Source organism: Thalassophryne amazonica, chromosome 7, assembly GCF_902500255.1.
Source record: "Thalassophryne amazonica chromosome 7, fThaAma1.1, whole genome shotgun sequence".
In the NCBI taxonomy this organism is placed as follows: domain Eukaryota; kingdom Metazoa; phylum Chordata; class Actinopteri; order Batrachoidiformes; family Batrachoididae; genus Thalassophryne; species Thalassophryne amazonica.
The window spans coordinates 61,899,988-61,915,935 of record NC_047109.1 but is presented as its reverse complement, the minus strand read 5'-3'; the positions used below and the strand labels follow the sequence as shown (position 1 = coordinate 61,915,935).

At 40.9% G+C, this 15,948-nt stretch overlaps 1 protein-coding gene across 1 annotated transcript in view; it reads right to left on the bottom strand.

Annotated features, from left to right (window-relative positions):
* Positions 1-14,383, bottom strand: part of mios (missing oocyte, meiosis regulator, homolog (Drosophila)) — a 19,898-nt gene extending 5,515 nt beyond the window's left edge. The window contains exons 1-6 of the mRNA XM_034174305.1: positions 14,254-14,383; positions 8,260-9,136; positions 7,654-8,143; positions 6,212-6,310; positions 5,836-6,090; positions 2,284-2,486 (exon numbers count right to left, since the gene is read on the bottom strand). Of these exons, the coding sequence (XP_034030196.1) occupies positions 2,284-2,486; positions 5,836-6,090; positions 6,212-6,310; positions 7,654-8,143; positions 8,260-9,078 (1,866 nt within the window). The 5' untranslated portion in view covers positions 9,079-9,136; positions 14,254-14,383. The remainder of the gene's footprint in view (positions 1-2,283; positions 2,487-5,835; positions 6,091-6,211; positions 6,311-7,653; positions 8,144-8,259; positions 9,137-14,253) is intronic.
* Between the last annotated feature and the right edge of the window lie 1,565 nt (positions 14,384-15,948).

Below are 15,948 nucleotides of genomic sequence, written 5' to 3'. Positions count from 1 at the left end.
AAGCTGCTCAAAAAATAGGCAATAATGCAACAGGGGGCAGTGATGTGGTAAGTTTAGCCAGATTCATAAGCACTTGGGCAGTGACAGTTTTTGCAATTTTGTCTCTGTTCACCAACACAGCAGAGCTGAAATGAAACAATCAAGAGATGGGAGTACAGTAGACTTGTACCTGTAATTCAAAGTGTTTAACAAAAATATAACTTTACCATTTAGGAATTATGGACATTTGTTAAGATAGTCCTTCCATCTTCAGAGCTATTGGCCTTGACATGTATGTAACTGACAGAGATGCATTCATGGATTGTTTAACCAGACTTTATTTTGTCTGCTTCTGTTATTTATTTTGTCTGGTTCTTTATTTTGTCTGTTCTGGTGTCAATAATTTTTAGAACAGAGTAACAGCTATCTTAAAAGACAAATTACACTCAAAAATATAAATGCAACACTTTTGGTTTTGCTCCCATTTTGTATGAGATGAACTCAAAGATCTAAAACTTTTTCCACATACACAATATCACCATTTCCCTCAAATATTGTTCACAAACCAGTCTAAATCTGTGATAGTGAGCACTTCTCCTTTGCTGAGATAATCCATCCCACCTCACAGGTGTGCCATGTCAAGATGCTGATTAGACACCATGATTAGTGCACAGGTGTGCCTTAGACTGCCCAGAATAAAAGGCCACTCTGAAAGGTGCAGTTTTATCACACACCACAATGCCACAGATGTCGCAAGATTTGAGGGAGCGTGCAATTGGCATGCTGACAGCAGGAATTCAACCAGAGCTGTTGCTCGTGTATTGAATGTTCATTTCTTTACCATACGCCGTCTCCAAAAGCGTTTCAGAGAATTTGGCAGTACATCCAACCAGCCTCACAACCGCAAACCACATGTAACCACACCAGCCCAGGACCTCCACATCCAGCATGTTCACCTCCAAGATCGTCTGAGACCAACCACTCGGACAGCTGCTGAAACAATCGGTTTGCATAACCAAAGAATTTCTGCACAAACTGTCAGAAACCGTCTCAGGGAAGCTCATCTGCATGCTCGTCGTCCTCATCGGGGTCTCGACCTGACTCCAGTTCATCGTCGTAACCGACTTGAGTGGGCAAATGCTCACATTCGCTGGCGTTTGGCACGTTGGAGAGGTGTTCTCTTCATGGATGAATCCTGGTTCACACTGTTCATGGCAGATGGCAGACAGCGTGTGTGGCGTCGTGTGGTTTTCTGATGTCAATGTTGTGGATCGAGTGGCCCACGGTGGCGGTGGGGTTATGGTATGGGCAGGCGTCTGTTATGGACGAAGAACACAGGTGCATTTTATTGATGGCATTTTGAATGCACAGAGATACCGTGACGAGATCCTGAGGCCCACTGTTGTGCCATACATCCAAGAACATCACCTCATGTTGCAGCAGGATAATGCACGGCCCCATGTTGCAAGGATCTGTACACAATTCTTGGAAGCTGAAAATGTCCCAGTTCTTGCATGGCCGGCATACTCACCGGACATGTCACCCATTGAGCATGTTTGGGATGCTCTGGACCGGCGTATACGACAGCGTGTACCAGTTCCTGCCAATATCCAGCAACTTCACACAGCCATTGAAGAGGAGTGGACCAATATTCCACAGGCCACAATTGACAACCTGATCAACTCTATGCGAAGGAGATGTGTTGCACTGCATGAGGCAAATGGTGGTCACACCAGATACTGACTGGTATCCCCCCCCCCCAATAAAACAAAACTGCACCTTTCAGAGTGGCCTTTTATTGTGGGCAGTCTAAGGCACACCTGTGCACTAATCATGGTGTCTAATCAGCATCTTGACATGGCACACCTGTGTGGTGGGATGGATTATCTCAGCAAAGGAGAAGTGCTCACTATCACAGATTTAGACTGGTTTGTGAACAATATTTGAGGGAAATTGTGATATTGTGTATGTGGAAAAAGTTTTAGATCTTTGAGTTCATCTCATACAAAATGGGAGCAAAACCAAAAGTGTTGCGTTTATATTTTTGTTGAGTGTACATTAAAAAAAACATGTAATTCTTGTGTTTGAGATCATGTCTCCATCATTTTGCTTCAACATACCTTCAAAGCTGTGTTTTTTCTTCCTGCCAAAAGTGAGAATCTAAAATTTTGTCACATAAAAACTATGTTAAACAACTCAACTAGTGAGAGCATGAAAATGAAGTACTACCAAATTCTACATTAGATAACCTCTATAGAACATTCTCAAATATTCTGAAATTTCACCCAAGCCTAAAACAGAGACTGCTAAATTCCATAACATTACAAGATTCAATACCAGTACACCATCGTAGGCTCCAGGCTCACTGGTGAGAAAGGCAAACATGATGCAGAGGTAAGGGTTCTTCAGCTGCAGCCTCGGGGAGCTGCACATCTCTCGCCACAGGGAGTTCTTCTCATCAGTGTAACCTGACAAGGCCATGGCAACCACATTCAAGTTCACATCACCTACAAGGAACAAGTCAGAGAGGCAATTTATTTCCTGTCTGTGAAGTCAAACATGTTTACAGTGAATGTAGTACAGTGGTCCCTCGTTTATGGCGGGAGTTACGTTCTAAAATAGCCCACAATAGGCGAAATCCACAAAGTAGTCAGCATTATTTTTTTACAATTATTATAGACGTTTTAAGGCTGTAAAACCCCTCCCTACACACTTTATACACTTTTCTCAAACAGGCAATAACATTTTCTCTCGTGTGTAAACACTCTCAAAGTTCAAACCTTAGTAGAAAAATAAGACCAACCTGTTTTCAGGCCCAAACATTTGTTTGAGAAATAAAATAGAACGTTTTCCTATAAATAATTATGATGGCTTTTAGAACTTACGAATTTAATTTTAATGACCAACCTACGACGTTGGACACATAAGAAATTATTAATAGTGACTGACCAGTATTTCAAAGTTCCTCTGATCGCGCCTCTTCGGCCTGGCGCCGCACCGCTGTCGCGCCTACTTCCACTGAGTGACACCTCGGTGCAGGTGTCTTTTTCCGAATGAAGACCAGAGTTACGGGTAGTTGCTGGCGCTCTTTTTTCTTCTGGGCAAGATTCTTATAAACAGACATGCAGAACACAATGCACGTACTCTTCCTTCGCGGTGCCGCGACCAGCCTGCTTGATGAGGACGCAGAACACACTGCGCTGTTAAAAAAAAAAAAAAAAAAAAAGCATGCATAATTGGACTAAAAAAATCTGCGAAACTGTGAGGCCGAGAAAGGTGAACCGCGTTATAGCGAGGGACCACTGTACTGTGTTTGGGGAGAGCACAAGTCAATGAGATTTCCACAAAGACAAAATACTTCCAGACCAATTTTCAAGCGAGAGAGATGACAAAATAACATTTGAGCATATCAAACAGCTGCAGGCAGTCACATAATTTTCCAGTAGACCAAGTACTGATGCATTTAATCCTGTTTTCATACGTACATTTTAATGTCAGAGTTCATGATGAAATGTCTCAGGTTAATTACAAGTGATGGTGACATCCATCACTTCTAAGTGCACAAATACAGTATATTAATTTAAAAATCTAGAAAAGATTTAAAATACATGATTAGTCTTTTAGCTCTGTTCTAATGCATAATGGATATTACCGTTAACATGCTAATGGAAATTGGATCTTGATCACATTAACTTGATGTATTTTAGTTCACATGCTTAACATTCAATGACGTGCATCACGTGAGTGTCTATATTGCCTTTACATTTTATATATATATATATATATATATATATATATATATATATATACATATATACACACACACACACACACACAGTGAGGGAAAATAAGTATTTGAACACCCTGTGATTTTACAAGTTCTCCCACTTAGAAATCATGGAGGAGTCTGTGCATGTCCACTGTGAGAGACATAATCTTAAAAAAAAAAAAAAAAAAAAAAAAACGGAAATCACAATCTATGATTTTTTTTAATAATTTATTTTTATGTTACTGCAGCAAATAAGTATCTGAACCCCTACCAACCAGCAAGAATTCTGGCTCACACAGACCTGTTAATTTTTCTTTAAGAAGTCCTCTTATTCTGCACTCTTTACCTGTATTAATTGCACCTGTTTGAACTTGTTACCTGTATAAAAGACACCTGATCACACACTCAGTCAATCACACTCCAACCTGTCCACCATAGCCAAGACCAAAGAGCTGTCTAAGGACACCAGGGACAAAACTGTAGACCTGCATAAGGCTGGGATGGACTAGAGGACAACAGGCAAGCAGCTTGGTAGAAGACAACAACTGTTATGATTATTTATTAGAAAGTGGAAGAAACACAAGATGACTGTCAATCTCCCTCGGTCTGGGATTCAATGCAAGATCTCACTTTGTGGGGTAAGGATGATTCTAAGAAAGCTCAGAACTACACAGGAGGACCTGGTCAATGACCTGAAGAGAGCTGGGACCACAGTCACAAAGATTATATTAGTAACACATGATGATGTCATGGTTTAAAATCCTGCAGGGCAGCAAGGTCCCCCTGCTCAAGTCAGCACATGTCCAGGACCGTCTGAAGTTCACCAATGACCATCTGGATGATCCAGAGGAGGTATGAGAGAAGGTCATGTGGTCAGATGAGACCAGAATAGAGCTTTTTGGAATCAACTCCACTTACCATGTTTAGAGGATGAGAATAACCCCAAGAAAACCATCCCAACCGTGAAGCATGGGGGTGGAAACATCATACTCTGGAGGTGCTCTTCTGCAAAGGGGACAGGACGACTGCACTGTATTAAGGGAGGATGGATGGGGTCATGTATTGCAAAATTTTGGCAAACAACCTCCTTCCCTCAGTAAGAGCATTGAAGATGGGTCATGGCTGGGTCTTCCAGCATGACAACGACCCCAAACACACAGCCAGGGCAACTAAGGAGGGGCTCCATAAGAAGCATTTCAAGGTCCTGGAGTGGCCTGGTCAGTCTCCAGACCTGAACGCAATAGAAAATCTTTGGAGGGAGCCGAAACTCCAAACCTGAAAGATCTAGAGAAGATCTGTATGGGTGAGTGGACCAAAATCCCTGCTGCAGTGTGTGCAAACCTGGTGAAAAACTACAGGAAATTTGTATTCATATATATATATATATATATATATATATATATATATATATATATATATATATATATAAACTAAATATTTTAACTGTCCCAGTTGCTTAGCATATCATAAAAAGAAATGCAGCTGAGGCATGCATAAACCTCCCCCACACTATGCCTTATCTCATCAATCACCCCCATCAGTCATTCTCGGAAAACAAATAGAACACACAGCCCAAAAACATTTGGTCTACATTGGAAATTTTTCTTCATCATGATGAATAAAAATAACTGCCTCTTCTTCTCATTTCTATAAAATCTCAGTGTGCATAGCATTGCACCTAATAACACGGTGGATGTTGTGTGAAAAACAAGATCTTTCTGCCGTTCGATTTTTCAAATTCAGAATGTTTAAACTTAACTTAATTTTGGTAACTGCTTTTGATTCCAACACTTGTTAATATTTCACAAATAAACAATGACACAAATAGAAGGAACTCTTTTGGAAATAAGGAATATTGCCACAAGCTTTTCTGTCATTGTTAACAAAAGGAAACAAGAACAACTTTAGCTCCAGAACTATGATTTCTGAAACATTGTATTCTACTCTCTTCCATGTTAAAAACACACAAAATGTTTGCACATTTTTCAGCAGTACATTTCAATAGTGTTTGGTGTCAAAAACTCCACCTTCTCTTCAACATTTGCTTTGAAATACATCTGAACTACTCTAACAGCTTCTCCACCCACCCTTCTCAGCACTCGCTCCCTTGTTGAGGATCTGAATGGCCCGGCGGATGTCCAGGTTGAAAAGAGCCACAGCAGCCGCCCGCTCCCATTCACACTCCTGCTCCAGAAATTGTAGGAAAGGCTCCACGTCGATGTCAGAGCCCCGACTGATCCAGCCACAGAGCCGCAGGGCAAGGCAGCGCTCTTCACTGTGGTACCGAATCACATCTGCCAGACGCTCTGAGCCGCTCCAGCACCTACGTGTTTCCGTTGTGCCTGGATGCACCAGCAAGAAATGATCCAGGACAGAATGTTTGTTCAGGTATAATAAAAATAAATTCTACAAACGTGTTTTGCTTGTTTTGTCTTCTTGTAATAAAATCAAACTGGTTCTTACCTGAACTGGTCTTGATGATGTTTTTGATGCCAGAGTAGACTACGGACTGCTTGTTTCCCTGCAATTTCAGCTCCAGGTCATCTGCACATTGCTTCATATGTGATACTTCCATAGGAAATGTAACAGACAATTTCAAACAACATAATGAAAGCACAAGGGAAAAGCAAATCAAAACCTACATTATTTCACATTACTCAAATTTAAAACAGGCCAACAGAGGACAGACAATACAGTTTTCTCTGTAAAATTTAACATATCAGTAAGACTTTATACTAAGATTTTCCACCCAAACAATAAGCAATAACATTCAAACTTGGTGTCTAGAATGTCTGAAGAGTGAATCGTAGGTGATAGTTTATCGTTATCAATATCAAAAACTCATCCTTGACTGAGAAATACATCTTAAATAGGTATAATCAAACTTCTACAGCAATAGCTGACATAATTAATTTGAAGCCTATTCCAGCACAAATGGGGGAAGAGAGTTTAACGTGAACAAGTCGAACAGTAGAGGTAGCTGGTGGTCAAATCCCCCAAATTTGAGGCATCACCTCTTCATTTTAGACATAATTTTTAAAATAAATTTTATACATGTGTTTAATGTAAAAATACTCACGGCATCACAGCAATTAGATTCCTGCACTTCATTCTCAAAGAAATGAGGTGTAATGTACACAGAGCAATATGGAGTTAGCCGAGTACTGCTGTCATAGCTATAACTAAGTCAGAACTTACTGAACTCATGACGTCTTTAATGAATGTCAGAATTATTGGCATTATAATAAGAGGAAGACGAGAGAAGCAAGTGCTCTATGAGGACAATTGGTGCCGTTGCTGTTCCCCTGATTCTGTAGCATGAAGCAGATGAGAGTCTACAACTCCCCACCGGATAGAGCACAAATCACTCATAGGTTACTTCCCCAGCCAAGGGGGTACCCATTTACAGCTGGGTGAACTAGGACAATGCCAATTAAGTCTCTTGGCCAAGAACAGACATGTATCCTAAAGTGGGCACAACTGGAATCATCATACCTCAGGTCAAAGACTGGTAGTCCAAATCCTATCCTGCAGAACCACCTGCTCTGCTGATCGAGTATTCTGAGTCACTACTTAGGTCTTGCAGTGACAGTGCTAGCAAGCTTCAACCATGCAGCCCACACTTACAAAAACGAGACACGTTAAAGAAAGAGTCAGACGTGAAAAGCTTTTTTACATCCAAACATTATGTAAGAAAAAAGCAAAACAAAACGCCAGACAGGGTAGGAGGACTCGCACATGCAGAGATTTTTAAGTAGAGTTTCACTACTTTTTTACAGCTTTGCTTATCCATTTTATGAACAGACTGTGGATATTTATCAAAGAGTACTCAAACAATTTTTAACATAAAAAATCAGCACCTTACAAAGCAGGCTTTTCATGATGCCATTGATTATGAAGGATATAGGACAGATCATACCACAAAGACTTGAGCTGGGGATCATTCCCGCCTGCTAACAGGTGGTTCCTCCAAACCTGGATGGTATCATGCCCATACCTGGACTGAGATCTCTCTCTCATTTTAGTGGCTATGTCTTTCTCAATCATGCTCTCCACTCCTTTAGCCCCATCCTCGATGCAATCATACAGGTGCCTGCCGCAGGCCCACATGAGTGAGGCAGTGGAGCTCCAGGCCAGTGAGATCCGCTCAAACACAGTGAAGTCAGTCATGATGCGACTGGCTGCTGATACCACAACCATGCGGTTCTGAGAAGATGGATGCCAAGCAAAGCTGCTGATCTGACTGTCAGAGGGCTGCACACTTCGCTCGATGATGGTGGGCTCTGTCTCATCACCGATCGGTGTCGGTGTGTGCTGCATGTCATACAGACGGATGATGTTGCTGTCGCGTGTCAGAGTCGCCAGAAGTCCAGTGCGGGTTGGACACCAAGCCACCTGAGGATGAGGAAAACACACAAACAAGCACAGGAAATCACAACAAACAACACAATGATTATGTTAACTCAACTGCAAAGACCTTGGAGAGTGCGAAAACTGCATCACAGACGTACCTTAGTCAACGGCTTTGGCTGCTCCGTCAGTGTAAGAACAGGTTTCTCAAACTTTCGCAGATCCCAGATGGCCACCTGTCCCTCGTAGTAGGAGGCTACACGGTCATGAAAGTGTGGGTCAACTGTCACACCCTGAATAGCCTTCGTATTGACAAACGTCTTCTGACTTGTGTTTCTTAAGTCAAATATTGCAAGATTTCGATGCATTCCAGCCAATAAAAGCTTTGGGTCGCGAGGTAGCCAGCAGAGGGATAAGCAAGCATCATTCTGGCCTAATTCATATAATGGTTTGGTCAATACCGTGCCAGAGTCCAAATCCACAGATGAGAGACGGATCTTTTCAGCTGCTGCACTTGCTTCAGGAGAAAACTTACTACTAATGTCCCATATGAGGACAGAGAAATCTGCCCTGTGCTTGTCCAACCCAGCTGCCAGCAAGTTATTGTCCACAGGGTTCCAGGCTAATGTGTTACACTGACGGGCATGCTTGGGTACAAACTCTTTGCCTACTAGTTCTTTATATGCAGAGTTGTGACTCTGACCCAAGCTGGTAAGCACTACTCTTCCATTAGCTTGGCCTACTGCAAGCAAACACTCGGGCTCATGCTTTGGGTACCAGGCCACACATTTCATGTAAGGTGTATCAGAGTTAATTGCTAGTAAAGTAGCAGCAGTTTCTTCTGACAGTGGGAGAGCCCCAGCCTTGTTTTCTGAACTGCCCACAGAACCAATGCGGTACAGTCCCAGCTCAGAGTCACAGATTACATAGTGGTCCGGGTGGTGGGGAGACCAGAGGATGTCCGGCTTGGATCCACTCATGACTCGACAGCAGCTCGGACCTTCTCAAGGGAGTTTACCCTCCGCACAGCTAGCAAACCTTGAAATTAGAAATAAAACATTTTGACATTATACAACCAGTTCTGCCACCAAAGTTAGAGTTATTTTAGTAATGGCTGCAATAGCATAGTTAACTGAAAATAATGAACTGAACATGAGTTAAAAGTTAGACTATAAGCTTTATTCTGAGGGCTGCCACATTCAAATTCAGTTAAAGATGTTCAGAATTACAAAGCATTTCTACACTGCATCTGGAAAGTATTCACAGTACTTCACTTTTTCCACATATTGTTATGTTACAGCCTTATTCCAAAATGGAGTGAATTCATTTTCCTCCTCAAAATTCTACACACAATACCAAATAATGACAATGTGAAAAAAGTTTTGGGGTTTTTTTTTTCTTAGATTTTTGCAAATTTCTTAAAAAAAAATAAATCACATGTACATAAGTATTCACAATCTTTGCCATGAAGCTCAGAATTGAGCTCAGGCACATCCTGTTTAGAGCCCGACCGATATGGATGTTTTGAGGCCGATTCCGATAACGATATCTGGATGAAAAGAATGCCGATAGCCGATAAATCGGCTGATTTGCCGATAGCCGATAAATCAGCTGATTTTTTTTTTAAATGAATAAAATGTTCTTTTTTGGACCCTTAACAAAAAAGGTATGAGCTAAAAGCTGAAGCTTTGTCTTCATATTGATTAACTTTATAACAGAGAAGAATTTTCAAGTTCAAAAAATGCAATCAAGAATTAAACCTTTGTGAAATTAGCAAATACATATCCTTAAAAACAGTTGTGAAATACATCTGATCTTGTACCTCTTGTTGCTGTAACTTAGATATAGGTTCAGGATAAGGATATAGATCCTTATAAACTTACTTGTATGCTTTTGTCAGCCGATCAGTGCAGTGTGACGGTGAACTACGTGGGCCGGTGAAGAACACATTTAAGCAGGGGTGTAAGCAGCTCTCAGTTAAATGGAGTCAGAGCTCCATCTACTGGACACACATTTTAGGACATTTTACTTTGCCGAAACAGACATTATTTCAGTAACTGTTCTGTTTATCAGAAATTATTGGCATTCTATCGGCAAAATTTCGGCCGATAGTGAGCACTTTGAAAAGCGCTTATATTGGCTGATAATATCGGCCGGCCGATATATCGGTCTAATCGGCTCTAATCCTGTTTCCACTCATCATCCTTGAAATGTTTCTACGGCTTAATTGTCGTCCACCTGGGGTAAATTCAGTTGATTGGACATGAATTGAAAAGGCACAGCTGTCAACATAAAAGGTCCCACAGTTGACAGTGCATGTCAGAGCACAAACAAAGCATGAAGTCAAAGGAACTGTCTGTAGATCTCCGATACAGTATAGTCTCAAGGCACAAATCTGGAGAAGCGTACAGAAACATTTCTGTGACTTTGAAGGTCCCAATGAGCACAGTGGTCTCCATCATCCACAAATGGAAGACAGTTTGGATCTACCAGGACTCTTCCTACACCAGGCCGCCCGTCTAAACTGAGCGATCATGGTTTGATGAGATAAAGATTGAACTCTTTGCCTTGAATGCCAGGTGTCATGTTTGGAGGAAACCAGACACCATCCCTAGAGTGAAACATGGTGGTGGCAGCATCATGCTCTGGGGATGTTTTTCAGCGGCAAGAACTGGGAGACTAGTCAGGATTGAGGGAAAGATGAATGCAGCAATGTATAGAGACATCCTAGATGAAAACCTGCTCCAGAGTACTCTTGACCTCAGACTGGGGTGATGGTTCATCTTTCAGTAGGACAATAACCCTAAGTACACATCCAAGATATCAAAAGAGTGGCTTCAGGACAACTCTGTGAATGTCCTTGAGTGGCCCAGCCAGAGCCCAGACCTGAACCCGATTGGACATCTTTGGAGAGATCTGAAAATGGCTGTGCACCGACGCTCTCCATCCAACGTGATGGAGCTTGAGATGTGCTACAAACAGGAATGAGCAAAACTGCCCAAAGATAGGTGCACCAAGCTTGTGGCATCATATTCAAGAACACCTGAGGCTGTAATTGCTGCCTAAGGTGCATCAACAAAGTATTGAGCAAAGGGTGTGAAGACTTTATGTATATGTGATATTTTAGTTTTTTATTTCTAATAAATTTGCAAAAATTTCAAAAAAGCTTTTTTTCCATATTGTCATTATGGGGTGCTGTGAGTTATGAGGGAAAAATGAATTTATTCCAATTTGAAATAAGGCTGTAACATAGTAAAATGTGGAAAAAGTGAAGCGCTGTGAATACTTTCCGGATACACTGTAGAATGTGCCACCCCTCCCCCAAAGTGACAAACTGGGCAACTAACTGTGATTCCATTTCTTTGTCAGGTGTAATTTCATAATTTCATTAAGCTGTTAGCCAGTGGTTCTCCAAAAACAGAAAAAAAACATTTTCAACCAATGTAAATGTCATAAAAAGGAAGTTTTCCAGAAATAACAATTTTATATTTGTCAAAATTTAGTAATACCATAGAAAATTGTAACAACAAGTACATATTTTATTTAATTTTATTCAGAATTATTAGACTTGGAATGCATTAGATCTTTTTATACTTCAATTCCAGACATCCGTCTGATTACAGATTATAAATCCATGTGTACATATGTGACTAAAAGTCTGTGTATGCAGGAAGCCAACATATACATTGTGTTGGAAGAATGTTAATGTCATGCGAGACTTTCACAGGTGCCAAGTTTTGAAACCGGTTTAGGGTTGCCTGAGGGACAATGAAGAAATCTGGCTTAGGTGTCCCTCTTCAAAGTGACAGGCATGAAATATTCAACTGAGCTACTTTCAAAAACAAATGGCAACCTCAACCTTAAGGTTTCAAAATGGCTGCCAAAGTGAATAAGTTCAAATCTCAAGGTTAAGCAATTTTGCAATTGGACCTGTAGCACATCAGAACTCTGTTATTATGGAAGACAGTTGGAATTGCACAAACTTTTTAGGCTTTTCAGATAAATGCAACCCTAACAATATGTTAATAATAACCCATGTAAGATAACTTTTTAGACTCTTTCATGATCATCTGATTTCACATTTATATTAGAGCATGTGTTCAGTTTATTAAGCGACCAAAACAAAATAGACTCTGTCTTTCCTAAATGTGATATATCATCCACCAATACCTACTATTTTCTAATTATGACAACAAATTATTATCTATTTCCTGGACATTTTTTCCTGATACAAGCAACATCAAATCATCTGCGTATAACAAAAGTTGTGATTTTACTGGAGATACCATCCCATTCATATTCCAAAAAAACAGCAGCTCCAATAATGAATCCTGTGGAACACCACATTATATTACATTTACATGACAGTGTCCCATAAACATCAATAACCTAACACCTATCTGAAAGGTAGGAGCTAAACCAATTTACCAACTTGACATCTAAAAGGCACCTTAACACTTGTCGCATTTAACCGCTGCACTGCCGTGCAATTTGTCATGCCAATGTGACCCCGTGTGTCCCACTGGATGCTGTGCTTTGTGCCACTGGATGCTGCATTATATAAAATAATTATTTTGTAGCGGATTAATCATTTGCTCTGAGAACTTTGTGCCACTGGACACTGCATTATATAAAATAATTATTTTGTGGCGGATTAATCATTTGCTCTGAGAACTTTGTGCCACTGGACGCTGCATTATATAAAATAATTATTTTGTAGCAAATTAATCATTTGCTCTGAGAACTTGGCTGATGAAGCCACCTCTAATCACTCCGGAATTACAGAGGAATTTTCTACAACTGCAGCTGTTTCTGTGCGCTTTACGATGTGGAGAACGCATTTGGAATCATCTCAAAGGTAATTATTTATAATATTTATATTGTAATGGCTTTGTAAAACAGTTACATTTGCATTACTTCTTAATGAGTAGCTATAAAATTGTTTATTATTGATTTAACATCTCGTCATAATCGTTCAGATGAGTTGTGCAGTGATGCGCCGCACTCACACAGTGACACACGGTGTTTTTGAATTGTTTGCGCAATGTTCACATGTAGTTCACTGCGTGTCAGACATTTTGAACATTTCAAAATTTTCTTTGCGCACTTGCACACAGACGCACACAGTTTACAACAAGTTTACTCTCTGACATGGCAGACTGCGTGCCAGTGTGGGGATCAAATTCATGAAAGTGTTAAGTTGATCCACGGGCAGAGTTTCTGCTATAAAATGTCATGTTTAATAGTGTTACACACTTTTTGTGTGTTGAGAAGAACTAAACCAGCTTAATTACCTTCATCAATTTCAAATTTAATGTCATCTGCTAAGAATATTAAGTGTCTGTGGTCTAAATTCAGATTGGAAATGGTACAATAAGTTATTCTGTTTTAAGTAATTCTTACATTGATCAAACACTACTCTTTCTAGAAGTTTAGATATGACACTGGGAACCGAAACTGGGTGGTAGTTACCTGCTTCCGGTTTGTCATTCTTAAAAGAGGGTACTACTTTGGCTGATTTGAAATCTTCAGGAACTTCAATATATGTAATGACAAATTAATAATATTTACAAGAGGCGCTGCAATACTTACTTGATAATGTGGAACAAGGCGTTCACTGTTCAATGGTTTTAATGACAAATACCTCAAATGTAAACTAAAAGTCTGCACTTTGAGCTAATATTGATTCCCCCCCCCCCCCATGTCTTTTTGCTACGTCGACAGAATAACTTTGTCCAATTATTTATGGACCCAAGCGGATATTGAGAATGAGGAGGACTCAGTCAATGTAGAAAATGTTTAAACTGGATGTGAAAGTAATTCCTGAATGGAGTGTTCAATTTTTCTCATACCTGACCAAAATCCAAAAAGCTTTAATTTTGAATTCTACAAAACAGACAAGTAACAAAGACAATCTGAAACTGTAAGCAAGTTGCTACTACATAATTTACCAACATATTTGTGTGAAAGAAAACACTGAACATAAACGCAAATAAAAGCTGCAATTTAGTCAGAACTAAAGTTCTCTGATGCCTCTAAAGCTAATGCTAACGGAAGAGCTAAAACAGCAGTTTATCTAAAGGTAACGTAGCTAGCAGCGGAAATGATTTACTAAACCGCTCTCTTTGCAACAATATCGACGATGTTTTACTTACAAACATGTCAGGTTTTTACAACAGCGAGCAGATTATTCACTGAAAAAACTCCACGTCCCACAGATGCAACTTAGACCTCCCTGAATGTTGTGTGTTTCACAAAAACATGTCCGTGCTGATTTACAGAAAAAGAAAAAAAAAGTCCTCCGATAAAAGTTCCGCATTAGGAAACAAACTACCACTAGAGGGCAACCAAAGTGTACGAAAAGACATCAAGCATTGTTCAAACATCTTCTTCGTCTTTCGGCTGTTCCCGTTAGGGGTCGCCACAGCAGATCAATCGTTTCCATCTCTCCCTGTCCTCTGTATCTTCCTCTGTCACACCAACCACCTGCATGTCCTCTCTCAGCACATCCATTAACCTCCTCTTTGGTCTCCCTCTTCTCCTCCTGCCTGGTGGCTCCATCCTCAGCATCCTTCTCCCTATATACCCTGGGTCCCTCCTCTGCACATGTCCAAACCATCTCAATCTCGCCTCTGTGACTTTGTCTCCATACCGTCCCACCTGAGCTGTCCCTCTGATATGTTCATTCCTAATCTTGTCCATTCTTGTCACTCCCAAAGAGAATCTCAACATCTTCAGCTCTGCCACCTCCAGCTCTGCCTCCTGTCTTTTTGTTAGTGCCACTGTCTCTAAACCATACAACATAACTGGTCTCACTACTGTTTTGTAAACTTTCCCCTTCACTCTTGCTGATATTCTTCGGTCACAAATCACTCCTGCCACCTTTCTCCACCCACTCCACCCTGCCTGCGCTCTCTTCTTCACCTCTCTACCACACTCTCCATTACTTTGAACAGTTGACCCCAAATATTTAAACTCATCTACTTTCACCACTTCTACTCCTTGTAACTGCACTATTCCACTGGGCTCCCTCTCATTCACACACATGTACTCAGTCTTGCTTCTACTGACTTTCATTCCCCTTCTCTCCAAAGCATATCTCCACTTCTCCAGACTAGACTCAACTTGCTCTCTACTCTCACTACAGATCACAATGTCATCTGCAAACATCATAGTCCATGGGGACTCCTGTCTGATCTCATCCGTCAACCTGTCCATCACCACTGCAAACAAGAAAGGACTCAGAGCTGATCCTTAGTGTAATCCCACCTCCACCTTGAATGAGTCTGTCATTCCGACTGCACATCTCACCGCTGTCACACTATTCTTGTACATGTCCTGCACTACCCTAACATACTTCTCTGCCACTCCAGGCTTCCTCATACAATGCCACAACTCTTCTCTTGGCACCCTATCATAAGCTTTTTCTAAGTCCACAAACACACAATGTAACTCTCTGTACTTTTCCAACAGTATTCTCAGAGCAAACATTGCATCTGTAGTGCTCTTTCTCGGCATGAAACCATATTGCTGCTCACAGATCTTCACCTGTTTTCTAAGCCTAGCTTCTACTACTCTTTCCCATAACTTCATGCTGTGGCTGATCAGCTTTATGCCTCTGTAGTTACTGCAGCTCTGCACATCACCCTTGTTCTTGAAAATAGGAACCAGCACACTTCGTCACCACTCCTCAGGCATCCTCTCACTTTCCAAGATTTTATTAAACAATCTGGTTAGAAACTCTACCGCCATCTCTCCTAGACATTTCCATGCCTCCACTGGAATGTCATCTGGACCAACTGCCTTTCCACTCTTCATCCTCTTCATAGCAGCCCTCACTTCTTCCTTGC